The sequence below is a fragment of the Erpetoichthys calabaricus genome, chromosome 11, assembly GCF_900747795.2.
Source record: "Erpetoichthys calabaricus chromosome 11, fErpCal1.3, whole genome shotgun sequence".
In the NCBI taxonomy this organism is placed as follows: domain Eukaryota; kingdom Metazoa; phylum Chordata; class Cladistia; order Polypteriformes; family Polypteridae; genus Erpetoichthys; species Erpetoichthys calabaricus.
The window spans coordinates 143239932-143261777 of NC_041404.2; the positions used below are offsets into that span (position 1 = coordinate 143239932).

Consider the following 21846-nt stretch of genomic DNA (forward strand, 5'->3'; position numbering starts at 1 on the left):
CCATGGATATGCCCCCTCCCCAGACCATCACTGACCCACCACCAAACTGGTCATTCTGAACAATGTTACAGGCAGCATAACATCCTCCATGGCTTCTCCAGACCCTTTCACGTCTGTCACATGTGCTTGGGGTGAACCTGCTCTCATCTGTGAAAAGCACAGGGTGCCAGTGATGGAGCTGTCAATTCTGGTATTCTATGGCAAATGCCAATCAAGCTCCACGGTGCCCACTAGAGGACGTTGGGCCCTCAGGCCACCCTCATGAAGTCTGTTTCTGATTGTTTGGTCAGACATATTCACACCAGTGACCTGCCTGCCTGCTGGGGGTCATTTTGTAGGCTCTGCCAGTGCTCATCTTGTTCCTCTTTGCCCAAAGGAGTGGAAAACGGTGGGTCCTGCTGCTGGGTTAAGGACCTTCTACGTGGGGCCCTGTGCAGCTCTCCTAAAGTAACTGCCCATCTCCTGGAATCTCCTCCATGTACCTTCTGGCAGTGGCACGTATTGATGTGCCATCCTGGAGAAGTTGGACTACCTGTGCCAGCTCTGTAGGGTCCAGGTATCGCCTCATGCTACCAGTAGTGACACTGACCGCAGCCCAGTGCAAAACGAGTGACAAAACAGATGAGGAGGGAAAAATGTCAGTGGCCGCCCTCCACCTGTTAAACCCTTCATTCCTGTTTTGGGGGTCTTCTCATTGTTCCCCCTCTAGTGCACCAAAGCAGCTGAAACTGATGAACAAGCCCCTGTGCTACTTCCTGAGCAGATCAATAGCCCACAAGTTTCATTGACTTGATGTTATACTTGGATTAAAAAGTGTTCCTTTAATTTTTTTGAGCAGTATATACATATATATGTTTTGTAACTTCTACGACATTTCTTGATCTGCTCCATGTTTACGTCGAAATCGATGAACAGAAGTGCAATTCAGGAAACGTGTAGTTACTAAACCAGCCAATCAGAGTTGTAGAGTTCATGTTTACCCGTCGCGTAGTCACATTTTTGAGGAGGTGTGTGTCAGACCAGAGCGTAGCTTGATGCAGAAGTATAAATCGGCCTTTAGGCCCTAAATTCTAGTCCCACTATTAAAGCCTGATTCAGACACGATTAGTTTTACACCACGAGGTAAGTCGCTGCTGGAAGTGGGCCGGCACTCGTTCTTGCCTTATGGATGCCAGCTGATAATGTATGCACACGGTCAGTTCGGATCACATTAGCAACACAAATGTACAACAACATGTCCATTCACACCAACAGCAGGGACACACCTGTCCCCCAACTTGCTTTTCGTAATAAATTGTGGATGACGGCACACCTTCACTCTTCTGAGGAGATACCCCAACCCCCCCCTTTATTCAGCACACGCAGTACCAGCAGTTTGTCGTCTTTTGTTTCTTCTTCTTCTTCACTTCAGGCATTTGGTAAAGTAGTTCTTACCAGAAGACCTCTGTAATTTTATTCACGTCCAAGTCGCTCAATTGACATGTCGATTTGCACAGGACAAGTTTAGCCTGGGATCATTTTTGAACAAGAAGGTAAAAGGCTCCATAATCTTTACAGAGACGTGAACACTCACTCAGTCCATAAAAGGTTACTGACGTGAGGGATTCGGGCGGATCTAAAATTACAGGGGTCCCCCGGTGAGAATGACTTTACACCATCTCCTTTCCAAAAAGGGACTTAGGCAGAGTGAACAGCGAACAGGTGGGTGTCTCCTAGGCAGAAGCGAACGGTGCTGTGGCATTTTGGGAGCTCGCCTGGAATTACTGAGGGGAGAGGAGGCAGCAGAGCTACAGACGGCCTGCCACTGTGTAATGTGACATCATTGCTGTTGCAGCAGAAGCCCACCTCTTCAGATGCTACTTACTGACTCAGAGGCATGGGTGGGCACGACGGGATGGCTACGGCGGCTCAAGCACCTGCCTCCTTTCCACTCATTGGCACAAATGCCCTCTTATCTTATTAGGACCTGATTGATACTTTAAAAACATGCATTATAGTGATAATGGCTGTGCTGCACATCACTACTCGGAATTCCCCAATTTGACGTCTGGCCCATCTGTGTGAGTATTTAACATGGAGACAGTGGTGCCCTGGGTGGTCTCTCACCTTTGACACACTACCACCACCCTGTATTAAAAAGCTTGTCCTACTTTTGTAAATTCCATTAACGAGTTTGACCGGATGTATGCTGCTCTTATCGGTCCAAATTTCAAAAGAAAGTCGAGTGCCGTGTATTCACGGTTGGGTCGGCTTTGTCCTCCCGCGGCAGATGCGTCGTGTCGTGTCTGCCCTCGGCTTCAGGGTATGGCAGTGATCTCGTATCGGCTTTTTCCTTCAATCAGACAATCCTCACCATCTCCCTCTTTCTCCCTCTCGCCCTCACAGAGTGAAGACCTGGACTTGGAGATTGAGCGCTCGGCACACTACATGCGATTTGCTGTGGCTGCCTATGGTTGGCCCATGTTCGTCTTCAGCCAGCCTCTGATTGGAGTGTGTAAGCTGAGCGGAGACTGGTGAGTGTGTGTGTGTGTGTGTTTCAGTGAGTGTAGCTGAACAGTCTTGCAGGCAGTGCTGGATTAACCATATAAGCAAAGTAAGCACATGCTTAGGGCATCAAGGGTAAAGGGGGCACCACAAAAATTTTGTTGACTGCTGTCAAGTGGCTGTTAATTTCTTCTCTACAGTGCAGTTACTCTGTACCTTCTTTTCAGCCTTTGTCCTAAACGAGCTCTGACGGCTTCTCTTTGTTGTCCACCTTTTGTTGCAATGGGGCGGCCGGAGCTCATGCAGTCCTGAATTTGCACCCTAGAGGCCACATCTCCTCTGCCCGCACGCAATGAGCTGAAAGTCAGAGCTTTCATTGATGGGCTCCTATTGCTGGTTTGGGATAATCGGGTGTACCCCCCCCCCCTAAAAAGTTTGTTAGGCATTAAGGGGTCAACTGTAGAATTGGAAAGCTTCATCTGGCTCACTTGTCCACATCTTCTCTTCAGCTGCAGGAGGCGCTCCCCGGAGTATGACATTGTGGGAGGTGACCACCTGGGATGTCACTTCACGTCCATGCTGTATACCACCGGCCTGCAGTACAGGGACTTCATTTACATCAGCTTCCACAACAAGGTAAGGGCAGGAACGTGCAGCTAACGGACATTTGAATCGACAAGAGCTCAGACAACGGAGGGGTGCTGTAGATCCTCATGGCCTTCAGAAGTAAGGTGGGGGTGTAGTGAAGCTGCCTCTGTTTAATGTACAGTGTTGTGAAAAAGTATTTACCCCCTCTGGATTTGATATGATAGATGGATCTTTATTGTCATTATCAATTTTACAAAGGAACAACGAAATTGAAGGTGCAGTCGACTCAGTGTGAGGCATAAGAGTTAAAGACTAGAAGATAGAAAATAATAACAAACCGAATAGTAATAAAAGTACTTTACAAAATATACAAATTGCACTGGTTAAATGTACAAATGGGCGGCACAGTGGCGCAGTGGGTAGCGCTGCTGCCTTGCGGTTAGGAGACCTGGGTTCGCTTCCCGAGTCCTCCCTGTGTGCAGTTTGCATGTTCTCTCCGTGTCTGAGTGGGTTTCCTCTCACAGTCCAAAGACATGCAGGTTGGGTGGATTGGCGATCCTAAATTGTCCCTAGTGTGCGCTTGGTGTGTTTGGGCCCTGCAGTGGGCTGGCATCCTGCCCGGGGTTTATTTCCTGCCTTGCACACTGTGTTGGCTGGGATTGGCTCTGGCAGTCCCCCGTGACCCTGTAGTTAGGATATAGCGGGTTGGATAATGGATGAATGGTTAAATGTAAGGTCTAATATTGCACATTGGGAGAATGATCTGGAGCAGTTTTATTCTGAGTTCAGGGCCATGATTGCTTTTGGTATGTCAAAAGCTGGAAGAGGCAATGACCGGGATGTGATGAATCCTGTGAAATGTCTTTTGCGTCATCGGGAGGTGTAGATTTGTTCCAGATTGGGGAGGGTATGGCCAGTTGTTCTCCCCGCTGTCCTGACGACCCTGTGGAGCGCTCTCCTTTCTGAGGAGGTGCAGCTGCCGTACCACACACACAGTCCGTACGTGAGCACACTCTCGATGGAACAGTGACGATAAAAGGCAAGGAGCAGATTTTTGGGGAGATGGTTCTTTCTGAGGATTCTCAGTCTCTGCTGCGCCTTCTTCAGCAGCTCCTTGGTGTTGGCACTCCAGGTCAGGTCATCCTTCAGCTCAATGCCCAGAAACCTGAACACCAGGACCCTCTCCACACAGACCCCCCGTGCCAATGATGAGTGGCTGGATGTCAGTTTTGTTTTTTCTAAAGTCAGCAACAAGCTCCTTCGTTTTTTGTGGTGTTGAGGAGCAGCTTATTGACTCTGCACCCCTCTGACCGCTTACTCATAACACTTCACTGTTTCTGATCTACAAATATATTTAGTAGAATACGAAACACAACATCCGTAAACACAATTCAGTTTTTTTTTTTTTCTTTTCAAATATCGATTTATTGAAAGACAAAATCACGGCTTTCACCCATGTGAAAAAGTAATTGCCCCCTTAGTCACTCAATCAATGAGTTTAACTCAATTTAAAAGTCCAACTAGACTCACTCAAGCCGCCAGCCGTACTGAACCCACACATCACTTCCATAGAAGCTTTGCAGCAACGTGAAGTCGGCTACAAGGTCTCAACAAGCAGCCCACCATGCCTCAAAGAAAACAAACAAAAAAGAAAATCCAGAAGACCCGAGAGAGAGTGTTTACTAAAATAAATCAGCAGGACGGAGTAAGAAAGCAACCTCTGAAAACCAAAGGCTGCCCTTCTGTTCCCGGAAGCGTTTGATTGCAGCTGTTGCTGGTAAAGGTGGCACATCAAGTATTAAGTTTAGGTGGGCAGTTACTTTTGTACATGGATGACGTTGGTGTTGGTGATTTTTTTTTTTTTTTTTTTTTTTTTTTAATCAAATCTTTTAAAAGCTTCATATTGTGTTTACTCAAATTGTCTTTTGTGTTGGGCTAAATTTGTTTAGAGATCAGAAGCAAGTGTTCTGAAAAAGAGGAAATCAGGAAGGGGGCAAATACTTTTTCACAACACTGTATGTCAGAGCTTCAAATTTAGGAGAACACACCATCTTTAAAACTCACTGTTGTAATAAAGGAAACCCCAACCCCAGTACCACCAGGGTCTTCTTGACACAGTGGGATATTTGTGCCAAAGTTTGTTGCAATTGTATAAAGAGCAACCACAGAAACACGTCATTGAACTTTATATGTTAGAAAAGTAATAATAATAATTGTTTGCATTTATATAGCGCTTTTCTCACTACTCAAAGCGCTCAGCAATTGCAGGTTAAGGGTCTTGCTCAAGGGCCCAACAGAGCAGAGTCCCTATTGGCATTTTACGGGATTCGAACCGGCAACCTTCCGATTGCCAGTGCAGATGCCCAGCCTAATTTATTTCTTATGATAGTTTCCATAATTTTGCATGGTACAGATGTAAGACTTGCTGGTCTGTAATCTCTAGATCCGTTTTTGTCTCCTTTCTTGAAAACTGGAGTCACATTTGTGACTTTCCAGTCCTCGGGTCTTCTCCTTCCTCTTCATGTTTTCATTCAGAATGGAGGTAACAGACTTTCCAACAGAACGAGTGTCTATGGTGACCAATGCTAGACAACAGCAAACCAAATCAAAGCGTCTGTAAAAAACCTCATGTGACTTGCCTCTCATAATCCACATGTGAAGTTACCCCACTAGGCAAGATACCTGCTTTGTTTGCTAAAGTATCGTTAAGTAAATACTCCCAGAAAAATCAGAGCAGTACACACGGAGGACACACGGTCGCCTTGTGTCAGCAGTGAGGTTATGAATGAATTGTTTGAGGGGGGCGTTGAGCCGTGTCTGGCCCTTCCACCATATGCAGCTAACTATCTATCCATCCATTATCCAACCCGCTATATCCTAACTACAGGGTCACGGGGGTCTGCTGGAGCCAATCCCAGCCAACACAGGGTGCAAGGCAGGAAACAAACCCCGGGCAGGATGCCAGCCCACCGCAGGGCACACACACACGCACGCCAAGCACACACTAGGAACAATTTAGAATCGTCAATGCACCTAACCTGCATGTCTTTAGATTGTGAGACGAAACCCACGCAGACACGGGGAGAACATGCAAACTCCACGCAGGGAGGACCCGGGAAGCGAACCCAGGTCTCCTTTCTGCGAGGCAGCAGCGCAACCACTGCACCACCATAACCTTGCAGCCAACTAAATTATTGTTTTCCCCTGCAGATCTACGAGATTCCCTTTTTTGTGGCACTGGATCACCAGAAGGAGGCGGTGCTGGTAGCCGTGAGAGGGACCCTGTCCCTGCGGGTAAGTGCCCCCTACGTTAGGGGTGCGAGTTCAGGTAGTCAACTTAGTCACTTAGGGTTTGCAGCTTGCCTTGTAGGCCAATTTGCTTGTGTGCTACCAGCAAGCGCTTAACACGTCTGTGCAATTCCTACAGGACGCCCTGACGGATCTGTCGGCAGACTGCGAGACTCTGCACGTCGAAGGTGTGGTCGGACCGTGTTATGCACACAAGGTGAGTCTCTCCTTATCGGTAGGCAGCCCCAGGAATCGGAACTCCATTTCCTTGAAGTGCTTCATTCACCTGTCGTCGTTTTCTCGGTCGTTGCAGCCATTTCTTGATCTTCCATAAAATGTGAAAGTTCCCTCTTGGGCCAAATAAAGTGCTGTTTGTCACTCCATCCTCCTTTTATGTATAGTGCCTTATCTGTTTTGTATAAAGTGCCTACCTGTCTTTTATGTAATGGCCTCCTTCTGTCTTTCTTTTATATAGTGCCTTTCTCTCTACCGTTCTTTTATGTTGTGCCTTCTTATCTATCCGTCTTTTACATATTGCCTTCCTGTCTATCTAATGTTCATATAGTGCCTTTCCATATTTCTTTTATATAGTGCATTCTTGTCTGTCTGACTTCTATAGAGTGCAGGGGCCCCCAATTCTTGTCCTTGAGGACCACCGTGGCTGCAGGTTTTCATTCTAACCTTTTTCATAATGAGTGACTTGTTTTTGCTGTTAATTAACTTCTTTTGTCCTTATTTTGTTTAGGAAAGACGGTGATTGATGCTTGGCAAAAAGTTTGAGGTAGAATTTGTTTGTCTCTAGCTTCTGTAAATGTTGCTAATAAGAGGGGAGCTAGCTAAGTGGAGAATTCCTTAAAAAATTCTGCAGGGTAGCCATCAGGGCCTGCTGATTTCCCGCCTTGAAGTGTCTTTATAGCATCTAGTAATTCTGATAGCGCCAGAGGTTTATCCAGTTCCTCCGCACTAAATGTCTGTAAATGTTGCTAATAAGAGGGGAGCTAGCTGAGTGGAGAATTCCTTAAAAAATTCTGCAGGGTAGCCATCAGGGCCTGCTGCTTTCCCGCCTTGAAGTGACTTTATAGCATCTAGTAATTCTGATAGCGCCAGAAGTTTATCCAGTTCCTCCACACTAAATGTATCTATTTGTAGTAACTATAATGTATCCAGAAATGCATTAGATTGTGTGTTGTTTAGACTCAGTAGAATATAAGGATTTATATTTATAGTAGTCTCTAAATGTGTGCATTATATTTTTATGGTCAATGATTTCATCTGTTTCTGTTGGTGGTTACTGGGATTGCATTGCAAACTTCTTGCTTGTGGATTTGTTGAGCTAAAAGCTTATTCGCTTTCTCTCCGTGTTCATAGTAATGATGTCTTGATTTATAAATTAGTTGTTCAGTTTCTTTAGTTGTAAAGATATTGAGTTCTGAATGCAGAGCCTCACTTGGACGCCTGGCATGTTCTTCCTCTATTCTAGTAATTTCGCTTCTTAGCTCTGACACTTTCTTGGTTTCTAATTTATTCCTGTGGGAAAGAAATGAAATAATCTGTCCTCTTAAGAAGGCCTGTAGAGTATTCCTGCAGAAACCTCTGAGGATGTATTTGTCTCTAAGAAGAAGCTGATTTGTTTGGATATAAATTCTGTGCAGTTCTCGTCTGTTAATTAACTTCTTTTGAATTCATTTTCATTGAGTTGCTGTTGAAGACTCGGACCCCTTCATTGTTTTGTTTTTTTCCTTAATTAGCAGCCAAACAATAACGAGATACAAAATGAGCCAAAACAACTGGCGCCCATCACACAATATCTGAAAATAACAAGGGTGGAGGTCTCAGGAATGCCAATCTGCTCAGGATCCCCAAACATCTGAACGGAGCTCTTAGAAAAGAGAAAATCCACAATGTCGGACGTGTCTGCTGTGGCACAATGAGAGCAGCAACAAGCCGTGGAGTTAAAGAACGGGTTTAATTAACGACAAGAGTTGGCGCCTAATAAAGCGACTGGCTGGAGTTGGAGTCCCTGGCTGAGTTGGTCTTCTGTCGGCTCCCTCACTTCACATTTCATTTCTGTTTGGAGGGCCATTGAAGGAAAGAAATGAAACAAATCAGAGGAACGATGAAGAAATTCAGGGGGACAAATCTTAAAAAAACAAGTCGATTAAAATGAAAGGAAAAAGGAGTTAATTAGCAACAGAGGCTGGTCACCAATTAAGAAAAGGGTTAGAATGAAAACCTGCGGCCACCCAAGACCAGAGTCGGAGACCCCTAATATAGTTACCTTCCTATTTACCTTTTTGTGCTTTCCTGTCGATCTTTGTAATTTTTATACTGAATCTCCCCGTCTGTCAGTCTGTCTTTGAAGTGCTGACCTATCTCTCTTTATATAGTGCCTTGAGCATGGGAAAGGCGCTATATAATAAAATGTATTATTATTCTAGGACCTTTCCAGCTGTCTTTTGTATCGTGCCATCCTATCTACCATTGTGCCATATTGTGCTTTCTTGACCTTTTTATATAGTGCCACCTTCTCTTTCTAATTTTTATGCTGAATCTCCATAACTGTTGGTCTTTTATTGTGCCGTCCTATTTGGCTGTGTGTGTGTCTAACTTTTATATAGCGCCTTCTTGTCTTTCTAATTACTGAATCTCCCTAACTGTCTGTCTCTTACTTATACAGTTAGGTCCATAAATATTTGGACAGAGACAACTTTTTTCTAATTTTGGTTCTGTACGTCACCACAATGAATTTTAAATGAAACCACTCCGATGCAGTTGAAGTGCAGACTTTCAGCTTTAATTCAGTGGGGTGAACAAAACGATTGCATAAAAATGTGAGGCAACTAAAGCACTTTATGAACACAATCCCTTCATTTCAGGGGCTCAAAAGTAATCGGACAGATGAAATAACTGGAAATCAAATGTTCATTTCTAATACTTGGTTGAAAACCCTTTGCTGGCAATGACAGCCTGAAGTCTTGAACTCCTGGACATCACCAGATGTTGGGTTTCCTCCTTTTTAATGTTCTGCCAGGCCTTTACTGCAGCGACTTTCAGTTGCTGTTTGTTTGTGGGCCTTTCTGTCTGAAGTTTAGTCTTCAACAAGTGAAATGCCTGCTCAGTTGGGTTACGATCAGGTGACTGACTTGGCCATTCAAGAATTTTCCACTTCTTTGCTTTAATAAACTCCTGGGTTGCTTTGGCTGTATGTTTTGGGTCATTGTCCATCTGTATCATGAATCAATTTGACTGCTGTATTTAGCTGGATTTGAGCAGACAGTATGTCTCTGAACACCTCAGAATTCATTCAGCTGCTTCTGTCCTGTGTCACATCATCAATAAACACGAGTGTCCCAGTGCCACTGGCAGCCATGCATGCCCAAGCCATCACACTGCCTCCCTCCACCGTGTTTTACAGATGATGTGCTATGCTTTGGATAATGAGCTGTTCCACGCCTTCTCCATACTTTTTTCTTGCCATCATTCTGGTAGAGGTTGATCTTGGTTTCATCTGTCCAAAGAATGTTTTTCCAGAACTGTGCTGGCTTTTTTAGATGTTCTTTAGCAAAGTCCAATCTAGCCTTTCTATTCTTGAGGCATATGAGTGGCTTGCACCTTGCAGTGCACCCTCTGGATTTACTTTCATGCAGTCTTCTCTTTATGGTAGACTTGGATATCGATACGCCCGCCTACCCCCTGGAGAGTGTTGTTCACTTGGTTGGCTGTTGTGAAGGGGTTTCTCTTCACCATGGAAATGATTCTGTGATCATCCACCACTGTTGTCTTCCGTGGACGTCCAGGTCTTTTTGCGTTGCTGAGTTCACCAGTGCTTGCTTTCTTTCTCAGGATGTACCAAACTGTAGATTTTGCCACTCGTAATATTGGAGCAATTTCTCAGATGGGTTTTTTCTGTTTTCGCAGCTTAAGGATGGCTTCTGTCACCTGCATGGAGAGCTCCTTTGACCGCATGTTGTCTGTTCACAGCAAAATCTTCCACATGCAAGCGCCACACCTCAAATCAACTCCAGGCCTTTTATCTGCTTAATTGATAAGGACATAACGACGGACTTGTCCACACCTGCCCATGAAATAGTCTTTGAGTCAATTGTCCAATTACTTTTGAGCCCCTGAAATGAAGGGATAAAAGTGCTTTAGTTGCCTCCCATTTTTATGCAATCGTTTTGTTCACCCCACTGAATTAAAGCTGAAAGTCTGCACTTCAACTGCATCGGAGTTGTTTCATTTAAAATTCATTGTGGTCATGTACAGAACCAAAATTAGAAAAAAGTTGTCTCTGTCCAAATATTTATGGACCTAACTGTAGTGCCGTCCTGTCTGTGTCTTTGTATTCCTATTTGTCCCTGTGTGTGTCTAACTTTTATATAGCGCCTTCTTTCCTGTTTGTCTGTCTATACATAAGCTGCTCCTTTCAGGACGACCCCTCATTTCATTGGAGAGGTAGAGGAGCTCTGACATTTGAGAAGTGAGGGGTCCGCGTTCTTCTACTGCTGGACTTGTCAAGTGCAGTCCAAGTAAAGGTGAACTTGCCTAGAATGAAACTCTCCAGCCACATATTAGTGGGGTCGGGGGGGGGGCGTCACAGGACTGCACTTGAGGATGTGGGCATGAAGGGTCACGTGTGGCTAACTAACCTGATCTCGTCCGCAGGGCATCACTCAAGCGGCCAACTACATTTACAGGAAGCTCGTCAATGATGGCATATTGAACCAAGCGTTCACCATCGCACCGGTGAGTCTCTCCATCCAATGCCTGGTGATTTTATATTTACAATATTTCTTAAACTTACAGTAGCCTTAATGATATTTCAAGCTGTATACGCCTTATTAGAAGGACCCGAGAGTCCCAGTGGACTGGCACTCCAGCCAGCTGTGTTCAGACGCCATTAGGAAGGCCAGTCGGATGTTGCGAGTTACTTCTAAAGTTGTACCACCCTGGTGAGGCCTCTACAGGACTGAGGGGTCTGAGCTGTGAGGGGAGACTGAGGGAGCCGAACGTGTCAAGACTAAGGGGGGAGGGGGCTTGACTGAAGCGTTTAAAATTTATGAAAAGAACGGAGCCAGCGGATTAACGCCGTGACCTTGAAATGAGCTCAGCAAGAACACGGGGACACCGTTGGAAACTCGAGGGCGGCAGGCGCAAATCTTCACTCAGAGTCTGCGAACGGGATGGGCAGACTTTGTTGGGCAGAGCGGCCCGTCCTCCTCCTCCAAATTGCTCTGATCGGTGTTAAGGGGCAACAGGGTGGTCCATGGATCCAGTGTCCTGTGCTCAGTCGTTCTTCTTGTGTCCGACTGGATGGCAAGTTGGCAGGCTGGCAGGCTTTATGATGGGCTGGCACTCCCCCTTCAGGGCGGGGTTTAGCGAGTATTATGGGATTGATAATCCTGTGACTCAGAACGGGGTGCGTGGGTTGCAGAATTGGTGGACCGACAGGATTAACTCTGTAATATTTCCATATGTGTTTTTCCTCCCTTTACAAATATTTGTAGCTAAAATGTCATCAGTGTAATAAACGAGTTATTAAGTTTTGATTGTTTCGGTGTTGATAGGCGGCTGCTGCTGCTAATTCAGCTCACGTCAATGGACGCTTTGTTCTCCTCATTCCAGGAGTACAGCCTGATCATCACTGGCCACAGTCTGGGCGCCGGCACGGCCGCGGTGCTCTCCATCCTGCTGCGGAGCGCTTTCCCACGGCTCAGGTGTTATGCCTTCTCACCCCCTGGGGGTCTGCTAAGGTAGGCTACGTGTTGGGGGGTCCATTGGGAGGCATGGCTTCTTGTTGCAAAGACAAGGCCAGCGCTGATGTGACTGGGGGGGGGGGGTGAGAGACCCTCACAGCAGGAAACCCAACTGGCTGTTGGGGGGGGGGGGTGTTTGGGTAAGAGAGACATTTGGGGGGGGGCACATGAGACTAAAAGAGAGAGAATATCAGTTCCTGTGTAATATGAGCCCCCCCCCCCCAACTGCAGAAGAAGTCCAAGGCCCACTTTGCTTACCCCCTCAGCCACAGAGGGGTCTCAGGTAGCTGCTATGTAATCCAAAGGCCTGACTAGGCCACCCACTTGTGCCATCTTGGTGGCCACTAACCACTTTGAGGGGAAGCAGGTGGGAGGTGACTTTATCAGAACAGTTTGAGGGTCTCGTCTTTTTCAAAACCTTTTATCTGTACAGCCTCCGCTGGAGCCCACCAGGCTGTCATGTGGCTCGGGGCCACGGCCTGGCAGATGACTATCAGCAGCGTGGTCACCTCTGGAGGGCATAGAGAGGTGAAGTGGCTGTGGGGTCTCGGGCACATTAGGCCACAGGGCCCATCTTTAATGGAGTACTCTGCCCAAAAGTCTATAATATATATATAAAAAAAAAATATATTAAAAAAAAAAAAATATAAAAAATATATATATATATATATATATATATATATATATATATATATATATATATATATATATAAAAAAAATATATATATATGGTTGAAATACTTTACTGTCGGTAACCACCCATACAATCAGATTGTGACACAGACTTCGAATGCCGTATATATATATATATATATATATATATATATATATATATATATATATATATATATATATATAATGTATATTGTATAAAAAAATATAATATATACATTATATATATATAATCATTTTTTTATACAATATACATTATAATTTTTTTATACAGTATTTGTTACCCCCATGTACTTTGTAGTGGTAGCTGAGGACACCTCTTTAATCTCCTGCTTTTCTTTCCATTCTACTTGAGACGTTTATATAACAAGGAGGGAGCAGCTGCAGGTTAAGGACCCCACAGAGTGGAATCACTTGTGGGATTTATGGGATTTGACCCAGCAGCCTTCTGATTGCCAGCACAGCTCTGTAGCCTCAGAGCCACCGCTGTAGTGATAGCCAAGAAAAAAATGTAACGTCATGTTGATCTGTCCATGGTAAGGACAGATAACCAAAAATAAAAAAGTCTGAAGACGAGTTGAAGTCCAAGTAATCAACGTAGGCCTCCGCAGTAACGTTCACAATGCGCACGTCTCACATCGGGTACGGGACTCCTCAAAGGACCCTGAACATTTGTGATGTGCCATCTGTTGGAATGAAAAATGCAAAGCACATGTTTCTGATACACCGTATGTACTTGTGTACAAGTCGGATCTTGAAACCCGAAAAATTGATCATAAAATCCGGCCCGACTTATACGCCCGTTCAAAAATGTGACTTATTTTTTTTCTTGCCTCCTCCAATCTCTCATAAGTTTCTCAGACGCATCGAATTTTGTTGCAGCAGCGCAGTTCCCAATTTCTTTCGCCACTTCAACGACTTTTTTTAATTTAAAACCAGCTTCATATTTTCTTCTGATCGTAGATAAGGGACGCTGTTACGATAAAGGTGTTTGAGATACAAAAAACAATGCAAACGTCGCTTCAGAATAGTTTGAGTATCACTGTGTGGTCATGTAGGCACAATACGTACAATAAACAAGGCCGTGTGCTCGGTGGTGACTCTCTCAGGTGGGCATTGGCGTATCAGAATCTCGACCAATAGCGTGAGTTTTCCGCATTCGACTTATACGATCGACATTATGAAATACAGGAAATTATACGATAAAATCAAGTCCCAACTTATCCATGAGTGTATTCAGTATACAGTTTTGGGTATGGGCTTCATAAAAGCCGTGTTCCATGTTTATAATGCGCCATCTGTTGGAATAACAGACACATAGCAACCAGATGGACTGTCAGACACACAGACGCTTATCCTTTTATTGAGGTGGACAGATTTTTTTTTTTTTTTTTTTCCCCAAAAGTGTCTGTACACATCATAAAGTTGAAACGCATTCCCATAATACTTAGCTTCTGATCTGAAGATAGGACTCTGGACCAGTGAATGTGGAGGGGAGGTGGACCTTCACTTTGACTTTTCTGGGAGTTGTTGTGTGTTTTTATATTTTTTGCTCACTGTGAGCACACGACTGGATAACCGACATGTGGATCACACGGCACACGTGAGATTTGTTTTGTACAGCACTGGTCATCATCAAGTTCTCTTACAAATCTTTTTTTCTTTACATTTTCAATGAAAACTGATTTAAACGTTTTAAAGTGCATGGAGGTAAGTGACGTGTTAGACTTCCTTTAGAGCAACGGGTCCTCAATCACAGTCCTGGAGGGCCGCAGTGGCTGCAGGTTTTCATTCTAACCAACATCTTCATTAGTGACCGGTTTCTTCTGCTAATTAACGTCTTTTGCTTTAGTTTTAATTGACGTGACTCAGACCCCTTAGTTGTTAGTTGTTTCTTTTTCTTTAATTAGCAGCCAAACAATAATGAGACACGAAACGAGCCGCCACCTGAGCAGCTCCCCTGTGTGCCCGTCACACAATGTCTGAAAGTAAAGAAAGGTGAGGGGCTCAGTAAGGCCGATCTGCTCAGGTCACCAAAACAGATTTGGAAATGTCTGCTGTGGCAGAAGGAGAGCAGCAACAAGCCATGGAATTAAATAACGGGCGTAATTAACAGCAAGGACTGGCTTCTCATTAAGAGATTAGCTGGAGTTTGAAATCCCAGCTTAGCTGGTCATCAGTCGGCTCGTTTCACGTCTCATTTCTGTTTGGCTGTCATTTAATGAAGAAAGGAATAAATTCACAGGACTGAATCCTTAACAACAGGGCTATTATATTTGTGAATTTCCCCTTTTGGGATTAATAAAGTATCTATCTATTAAAACAAGGGGGCTCCACCCCCTGCTCGCTTCGCTCGCCTACCCCCGGCGTTTTGAACCCGTGCCCGCTGGGCAGCCACGTGTGAGGATGACGCACATTCGCCCGTGTCACTCTGGGGGCCCCCCCCCCCTGTTAATACGGAGCTCCGTCCATACTATTATGCGGTGCATTGTGGACTACTGCGGACCCCGTAGTGTTTCCCGTTTCAGTTTGTATCTCGGTCAGTCGAGCTTTGGTTTTTGAAGCTTTTGAATTCTGGTCTTCATTATCTGTAACCTGCTGTTTATGTGTTTGGCCCCCTCGTTTAACCTGTTTATGACGTTTTACTTTGCTTTCTACTCTCTCTTTCATTTCTGATCTCGCTTTATTCTGCTTTTGTTTCAATGACACCTGGTCCGTGGTGAATATATTTTCCCTTTTTCGACTAATAATTTTCATTTGTTTGCGATCCTGTGATGTTTATCGTACTGTTAATAATACATCACTGTAATGTGATTCACCTATGCCGTATAGTTTGGACGTGTGAGGATTACGTATGTTTAATACGGAGCGTTCGCCCGTGTCACTCTGGGTCTCCCCACTGTTACTACGAAGCTCTTTCCAAACTATTATGCGGTGTATTGTGGAGCACTGCGGACTCTGTAGTGTTTCCCGTTTCACTTCGTATCTCGTTTAGTCGAGCTCTTTCTTTTTGGAGCAGTGCCTGCCTGGTCTGCGGCATTTCAGACGCACGTTGTAGGCGCCTGTGTTCATTAATTATATCCAGGCAGGCGCGTGTTTGTATCTCGGTCACTAGAGCTGTGTCGTGTTGAATCCGTGCCTGCTGTGCCTACGCAGTTTGAGACGCGCGTTGTAGGCGTCCATGTTCATTAGATCTGTCCATGCGGGCTCGGTGTCGAAGCTGTGTTAGTTGTTGAGCCGTTTGGTTTTGGAGCCGAGACAGTTTTGCTTCCGCGGTTTCAGACGCGAGTCCGTACCATCTCGGGTTTGATGTATGAACCTTTGTGGACTCCGTAGGGGGCGTTGACTCCTCTTGTTTTACTATGTCTCCTCCTGCGCCTTCACCACGCATTAGTGCCACTCACAATATGGCGGCGATGCCTGTGCTTTCTGTATTATGTCGGGTTTTACCATGCTGTGTACCTCCGCTGTGTGATGTGAACGTTTAACTGTCGTTGTTTCTGCCTTTATATTCTGTATCTCGCTGTGCATGTGTTTAGTGCCTAGGTTTTTTTGTAGCTGTTGCATTCCAGTTTTCATCATCTGTAACCCGCTCTCCATGTGTTCGTCCCCGTTCTTTAATCCCTTTATAAAGTTTTACTTTGTTTCCTACTCTGTGTTTTATTTCTGACCTCGCTTTATCCTGCTTGCGGCATGTCAGACGGTTCGTAGTCTTTCTCGTTTTACTCTGGGCAGGGGGGCTTTGTTCTGTAACCTGCTCTCTATGTGTTTGTCCCTGTTCTTTAACCTCTTTATGACGTTTTACTTTGTTTCCTACTCTGACAGTTCGTAGTTTCTCCCGTTTCACTCTGGGGGGGGGGGGCCCCTTTGTGTGGCACTTGCACACTATGTCTTTTGTGTCCACGGGCAGGTCCCTGCATCCATATCCGGTTTACCACTCTCGTTTAGTAATATGGATGAAGGGCAAAGGAGTGAATTAGCAGTGAAAACTGGTCACTGATTAAGAAAAGGGTGAGAATGAAAACCTGCAGCCACTGTGGCCCTCCAGGCCGTGAGTTCGACACCCCTGCTTTAGTGTGTCGTCCACAAATCAGGAAAGGAACATGCATTCGCTCGCCATTCCCAAGTGCTGGCCCACGACGTTCACCGCCGTTAGTAAATCCAGTCGCTGATTGGCAGGGTGACCAGTTAGGGATTGAGACGTCATGACGAGCATCCAATCAGAGACAGGGCCACATAATAAGCACAAGCCAATCAGAGCGTGATCCACACTGCAACAACCATGAGCCGGTGTTCTCATAAATACAAGGTGAGCCAAAATGAAGGACCCAGCCGAGTGGCTTGTAGTTTTCGGTCGGCCACTTGCCTTGGTCCAGTGCACACCGTGCTTGCGCGGTCAGAAGTGTTCTTCAGAAACGACGAGTCCATCACCACTAGGCAATGCACTTCAGCAGCATCCCAAATCGGGGAAACAATTTTAAATTTAGACAAGACGGGTACAACACTAAACAGAAAATCTCCAGGCCGTCCTCTGACTGTACGAACGCCCGAAAACATCCAAGCTGTAAGGGCATCCATTTTGTCATCTCCTGGACGTTCAGCCTTCGGCGTTTCCAACACGTCTTTTGATTTTTCACGAGGACCTTCATTTCCATCCATACACAATGATGGCAGTGCAGGGACTCGCTGAGAGGGACTGGGGGGACATTCTGCAAACCGTTCGAGATGTCGGCCATGAGTCACATTTCCAAATGAAAGAGTTGCATGAATAAGCAAAACTTTCAATACTGGGCTGAAACCCACCCTCGTGAACTTCATCAGAGACCCCCGGCCAGTCAGCACACGTGTAGCAACCGTACAATTCGGGAACGCGATTCCTACACTTCACAACCCGTACAGGGGGGTGGACGATGTTTGAAAGCATAATAGCACAACCATATTCGGTCCTCGTCCCCTCTTGCCACGATTCCCTTCTTAATAATTTGCAGCAAATAAAACGCAACAGGAAGTGGAACAGAAAAAATATATTAACAGTTGCTGTTTACATTAACTTGACCAGTGCCTGAGTGCTCCTTAGTGAACCCCTTCCCCAGACGCCCTCCCTAGCGCCCTAATACTAACCCCCGGTTTGACACAGACAATAAAAAGAAAATAAATAAATAATAAGAAATACTGTTCTTTGAGAAAGCAAAAGGAAGATTTCACTTAGTCCAAAATATCCGAAAACAAGAAACACTGCAGTTTAGTTCCTCCTGGAGGCAGGAAACACAACCGTCCTTTGGCGGAACGGCTTCTCCGCGGACTATCACGAAGAATGAAACTCAGGAATCATTTGTTTCCTACTCACCAGACGGGAGCACCCGGAGAACACCAGACCCTGGCCTCTTCTCGGTGATTAGTCACTTGAATATTTCTTCGGGGTGGCCACCCATGAATAGCAGACGTCCCTGGGTGAAGTAAAATCCTGAATAGTTCTTTGAGCGTGGATAGTCGCCGCGATGCCTTCAGCATTATCCTTTCTTTTTTTCTCTCTCTACTTGTTCCGCCATTCCCCTTAAAAAGAAAAAGTTTCCTGCCGAAAATCCTTGCCCCCTCACGGTTGTCATGGGAACCTCACGCCAGCAACAGGCAGCTGGAAAATTTACTCGGGCGGGATCCTTCTAGACCGGGGCGTCACCAAAGGTGCCTGAAGGGCTATTTAAAACACCCTCCCAGCCAATATTATAAAGTGACGGAACAATCCAGAAGGCTAACACGACTGTCCGTTATGTAGCCTTGCTACACACGTGTTACAGTTTGGAGTGCCATTGCAGAATTTGGCATCGTAGGCCCTTACTTTTTTGATGAGTGAGGGAGCAACGGTCACCGGCACTTCAGAATGTTACACTGAAGTGTCAACGGGACGGAGCGACAGCTCATACAGCCTACGCGGAGATCCATGCGAGTTTTGCTGATCTCCCTGCGCGGCCATGTCGGGTGGCCTTCACGTTCTCCTAATCTCGCTCCAGTTGAAGGTTTACACACACCAACCTCAAAACCGTGAAGCCCTCAAGGACGCTGCTTGCCAGAAAATCGCCGAATGCGTCGTATGCAAGTGTTCAGAAATCGTCTCGCCGATGATGGCCACCACCTTGAAGACCTCGTTTTCACTAAACGCGCTGCATAAAAATCTATTTTCTGTCCCTTTTCTTGTGTCGTAATGACATTTATTTTATCTTGTAGCATTTTTATACAATAAACGTTTCAAATGTGTTGCTTCTTTTGGGCTCACCCTGTATTTATGGATCTATGGATTTTTAGAGGTTAAAAATGTCGGGGGGTGGTGTGGACGAAAGGTGGAAACGGAGAGCAACGTCTTAAATTTCCAAATTAAATCTTAGTAGTGCGGAGCTTTTTGATATTTCTGACGTTTTTCTTTCTTTTTTTTAATTTAGCAAATCTCTTGCCGACTACTCCAAAGGCTTCACAGTATCTGTGGTTCTTGGGAAGGACCTTGTGCCAAGGCAGGTAGCACGGTTTCCTCTTCTGGAGGGCCTTCGTTAGTTGGCCGATACGTCTTCATTGTTCGGTAGGTGCAAGTCTCTTAGTAGTCGAAGGTGTTTAAGAACTTGGTTGTTTGTTACCCTACAGGTTGAGTATTCCAAATATGGAGGATCTGAAGAAGAGGATTCTAAGAATGGTCGCCAACTGTAACAAGCCAAAGGTAGCCTAGCATTGTGGGCACATGGTGTGCAGCTCATTGCTGTAAGTTACTAAATACGCTCCCTTTTATTAACCCACCAGTATCGGATCCTGCTGAGGGGCTGCTGGTACGAGATGTTTGGTGGAATGCCTGACGACTTCCCCACGGAGCTGGAGAGCCGACGGCAGGACCTAACTTTACCTCTGTTGGCCGACCACCCATCGCCCTCTTACCAGAGCCTGGCATCGGATGACTCGTCCTCTAGCGGGCAGCATCCTCCTCTGTACCTGCCGGGTCGCATCCTGCACATCACAGAGGAAGGTTCTTCTGGACGGTGAGTTAGTGAGTGGCGGTGGTGGATTGGGGTGGAGGTTTGACCTCATCGATGTTCAGACGTTGCATCTTTTCTCTTTGTGCCAAGGTCTTGCTTCTCGGATGTGAAATACCGTGCCGCCTGGGCTGAGCAGCAGTCCTTCTGCAGCGTGCTCATCAGCCCCAAGATGATCACGGATCACATGCCGGACGTCGTCCTCAAGGCCCTAACCGGCTTGACCCAGGACGGCCGTTACTTCTTTTGTCCGACCCCTCGGAACAATTTAAATGTGGTCTGAGTGGATTTGCGTAAGGAGGACACTGTGTGTGCTACAGCACTTTAGTTTCATATATTTTATGAGAGAGCTGCCAGGGTGGGCCGAGACCCCTGCCTCCTCATATGACGGGCTGGTAGACTCTGCTCAGAGTTTGGCATTTAAACCTAAATGACTTGTGCATGTGAAGCAACGAGCGAACCGAACCCCAACCCCAACCCCCCTTCTTCAGTTTCAAGACTTGTGTGACTTTTAACGTCCCGACAGGACTCTTCGTCGCACCCTGGCCCGTCTGCAGAGGTCAAGGCAGAACTGCTGCTGGGTAATTTGAACAGCTGGTGTGACTCACTGCAAGAAAAGTGAGGAGAAAATAAAAAGGCGCTGGGGAGAAAGGCAATTGAAGTAACGAGCGGCGCGCCGTGGGCGCCAGCAGTCTGCAAACTACCAGGACTGGAAAAAGAGCAAAAAAAACAAACACTAAAGATGAAGGAAACGGCGGGCGGGCGGACACCCGAGGAAGAAAAGTGCGTTCATGGTGGTCATGGAGGTGTTTCTAGTTCATGTCAATACACACCTGATTTGTACTTCAAGCTGCAATTTATTCAGACGGTGGCCTGTTGGGTCTTTTTATTAAAGTCCCAGAATTTGTTTTTCTGTTGTTGTTGACTCTTTTTAGCACACAAACACACACACGGCATACGTGTCGTCACACCGACTCTAGTAAGTTAGTGGGTTTCTCGGTGGATTCTTTCAAAGTACCCTTTATGTGAATCGATTTCTTCTGATTTGTTTTTAGGGTTAGATACATAAGTAGAGTCCAGGGTGGGAGGGGAAACTTGTCATACACACACATTATTTTTATTTATATATATATATATATATATATACTAGACAAAGAGCCCGTTTCGACAACATAAGATGAAATGGGCACGAGTGGAATAGTAATAAGTACAAGGGGGCTCCGCCCCCTGCTCGCTTCGCTCGCCTACCCCCGGCGTTTTGAACCCGTGCCCGCTGGGCAGCCGTAGTTTCAGACGGGCGTTGTAGGAGCTTGCGTTGTTTTGAACCCATGCTTGCCCTGCTTCTGCGGTTTGAGACGCGCGTTGTAGGCGTATATCCGTCAGTCGAGCTCGTTCGGTTTGAACTCGTGCCTGCTTTGCCTCCACAGTTTCAGACGGTGGGTCGTGTTCGGCGTTTTGTACGACCCCAAGCCGCACATTATTCCTAACTTCACTCCGCAGTAGTGCCACGCACAATATGGCGGGGACGCCTGCGCCTTCACTACGCAGTAGTGCCACTCACAATATGGCGGCAACGCATGCGCCTTCCGTATTATGTCGGGTTTTACCATGCTGTGTAGGCGCCTTTGCCTTTCGTACTCTCCCGCGCCTTCTGACGTGCGATGTAAGCGCCTGCACCTTCCGGGTCTTCCTCCGCTGTGTGCTGTGGACGTTTAACTGTCGTTGTTTCTGCTTTTATATTCTGTATCTCAGTGTGCATGTGTTTCGTGCCTAGGTTTTTTTGTAGCTGTTGCATTCCAGTTCTCATCATCTGTAACCTGCTCTCCATGTGTTTGTCCCCGTTCTTTAACCTCTTTGACATTTTACTTTGTTTCCTACTCTGTCTTTTATTTCTGACCTCGCGTTATCCTGCTTGTGGCATGTCAGACGGTTCGTAGTCTCTCCCGTTTCACTCCATAGTCTGGGGGGGGATTTGTGTGGTGCCTGCGCACTATGTCTCCTGTGTCCACGGGCATACCTGCTTCCATATCCAGTTTACCATTCTCGGT

General features: G+C 46.0%; 1 protein-coding gene across 1 annotated transcript in view; it reads left to right on the plus strand.

Moving 5' to 3' along the window:
* The window catches only part of daglb (diacylglycerol lipase, beta), a 38616-nt gene extending 17909 nt beyond the window's left edge, over positions 1 to 20707 (plus strand). Inside the window, exons 6-15 of the mRNA XM_028814195.2 lie at positions 2386 to 2513; positions 2994 to 3120; positions 6283 to 6366; positions 6500 to 6577; positions 11026 to 11106; positions 11986 to 12113; positions 19223 to 19291; positions 19419 to 19491; positions 19572 to 19804; positions 19892 to 20707. Of these exons, the coding sequence (XP_028670028.1) occupies positions 2386 to 2513; positions 2994 to 3120; positions 6283 to 6366; positions 6500 to 6577; positions 11026 to 11106; positions 11986 to 12113; positions 19223 to 19291; positions 19419 to 19491; positions 19572 to 19804; positions 19892 to 20081 (1191 nt within the window). The 3' untranslated portion in view covers positions 20082 to 20707. The remainder of the gene's footprint in view (positions 1 to 2385; positions 2514 to 2993; positions 3121 to 6282; positions 6367 to 6499; positions 6578 to 11025; positions 11107 to 11985; positions 12114 to 19222; positions 19292 to 19418; positions 19492 to 19571; positions 19805 to 19891) is intronic.
* The last annotated feature ends 1139 nt before the right edge of the window (positions 20708 to 21846 follow it).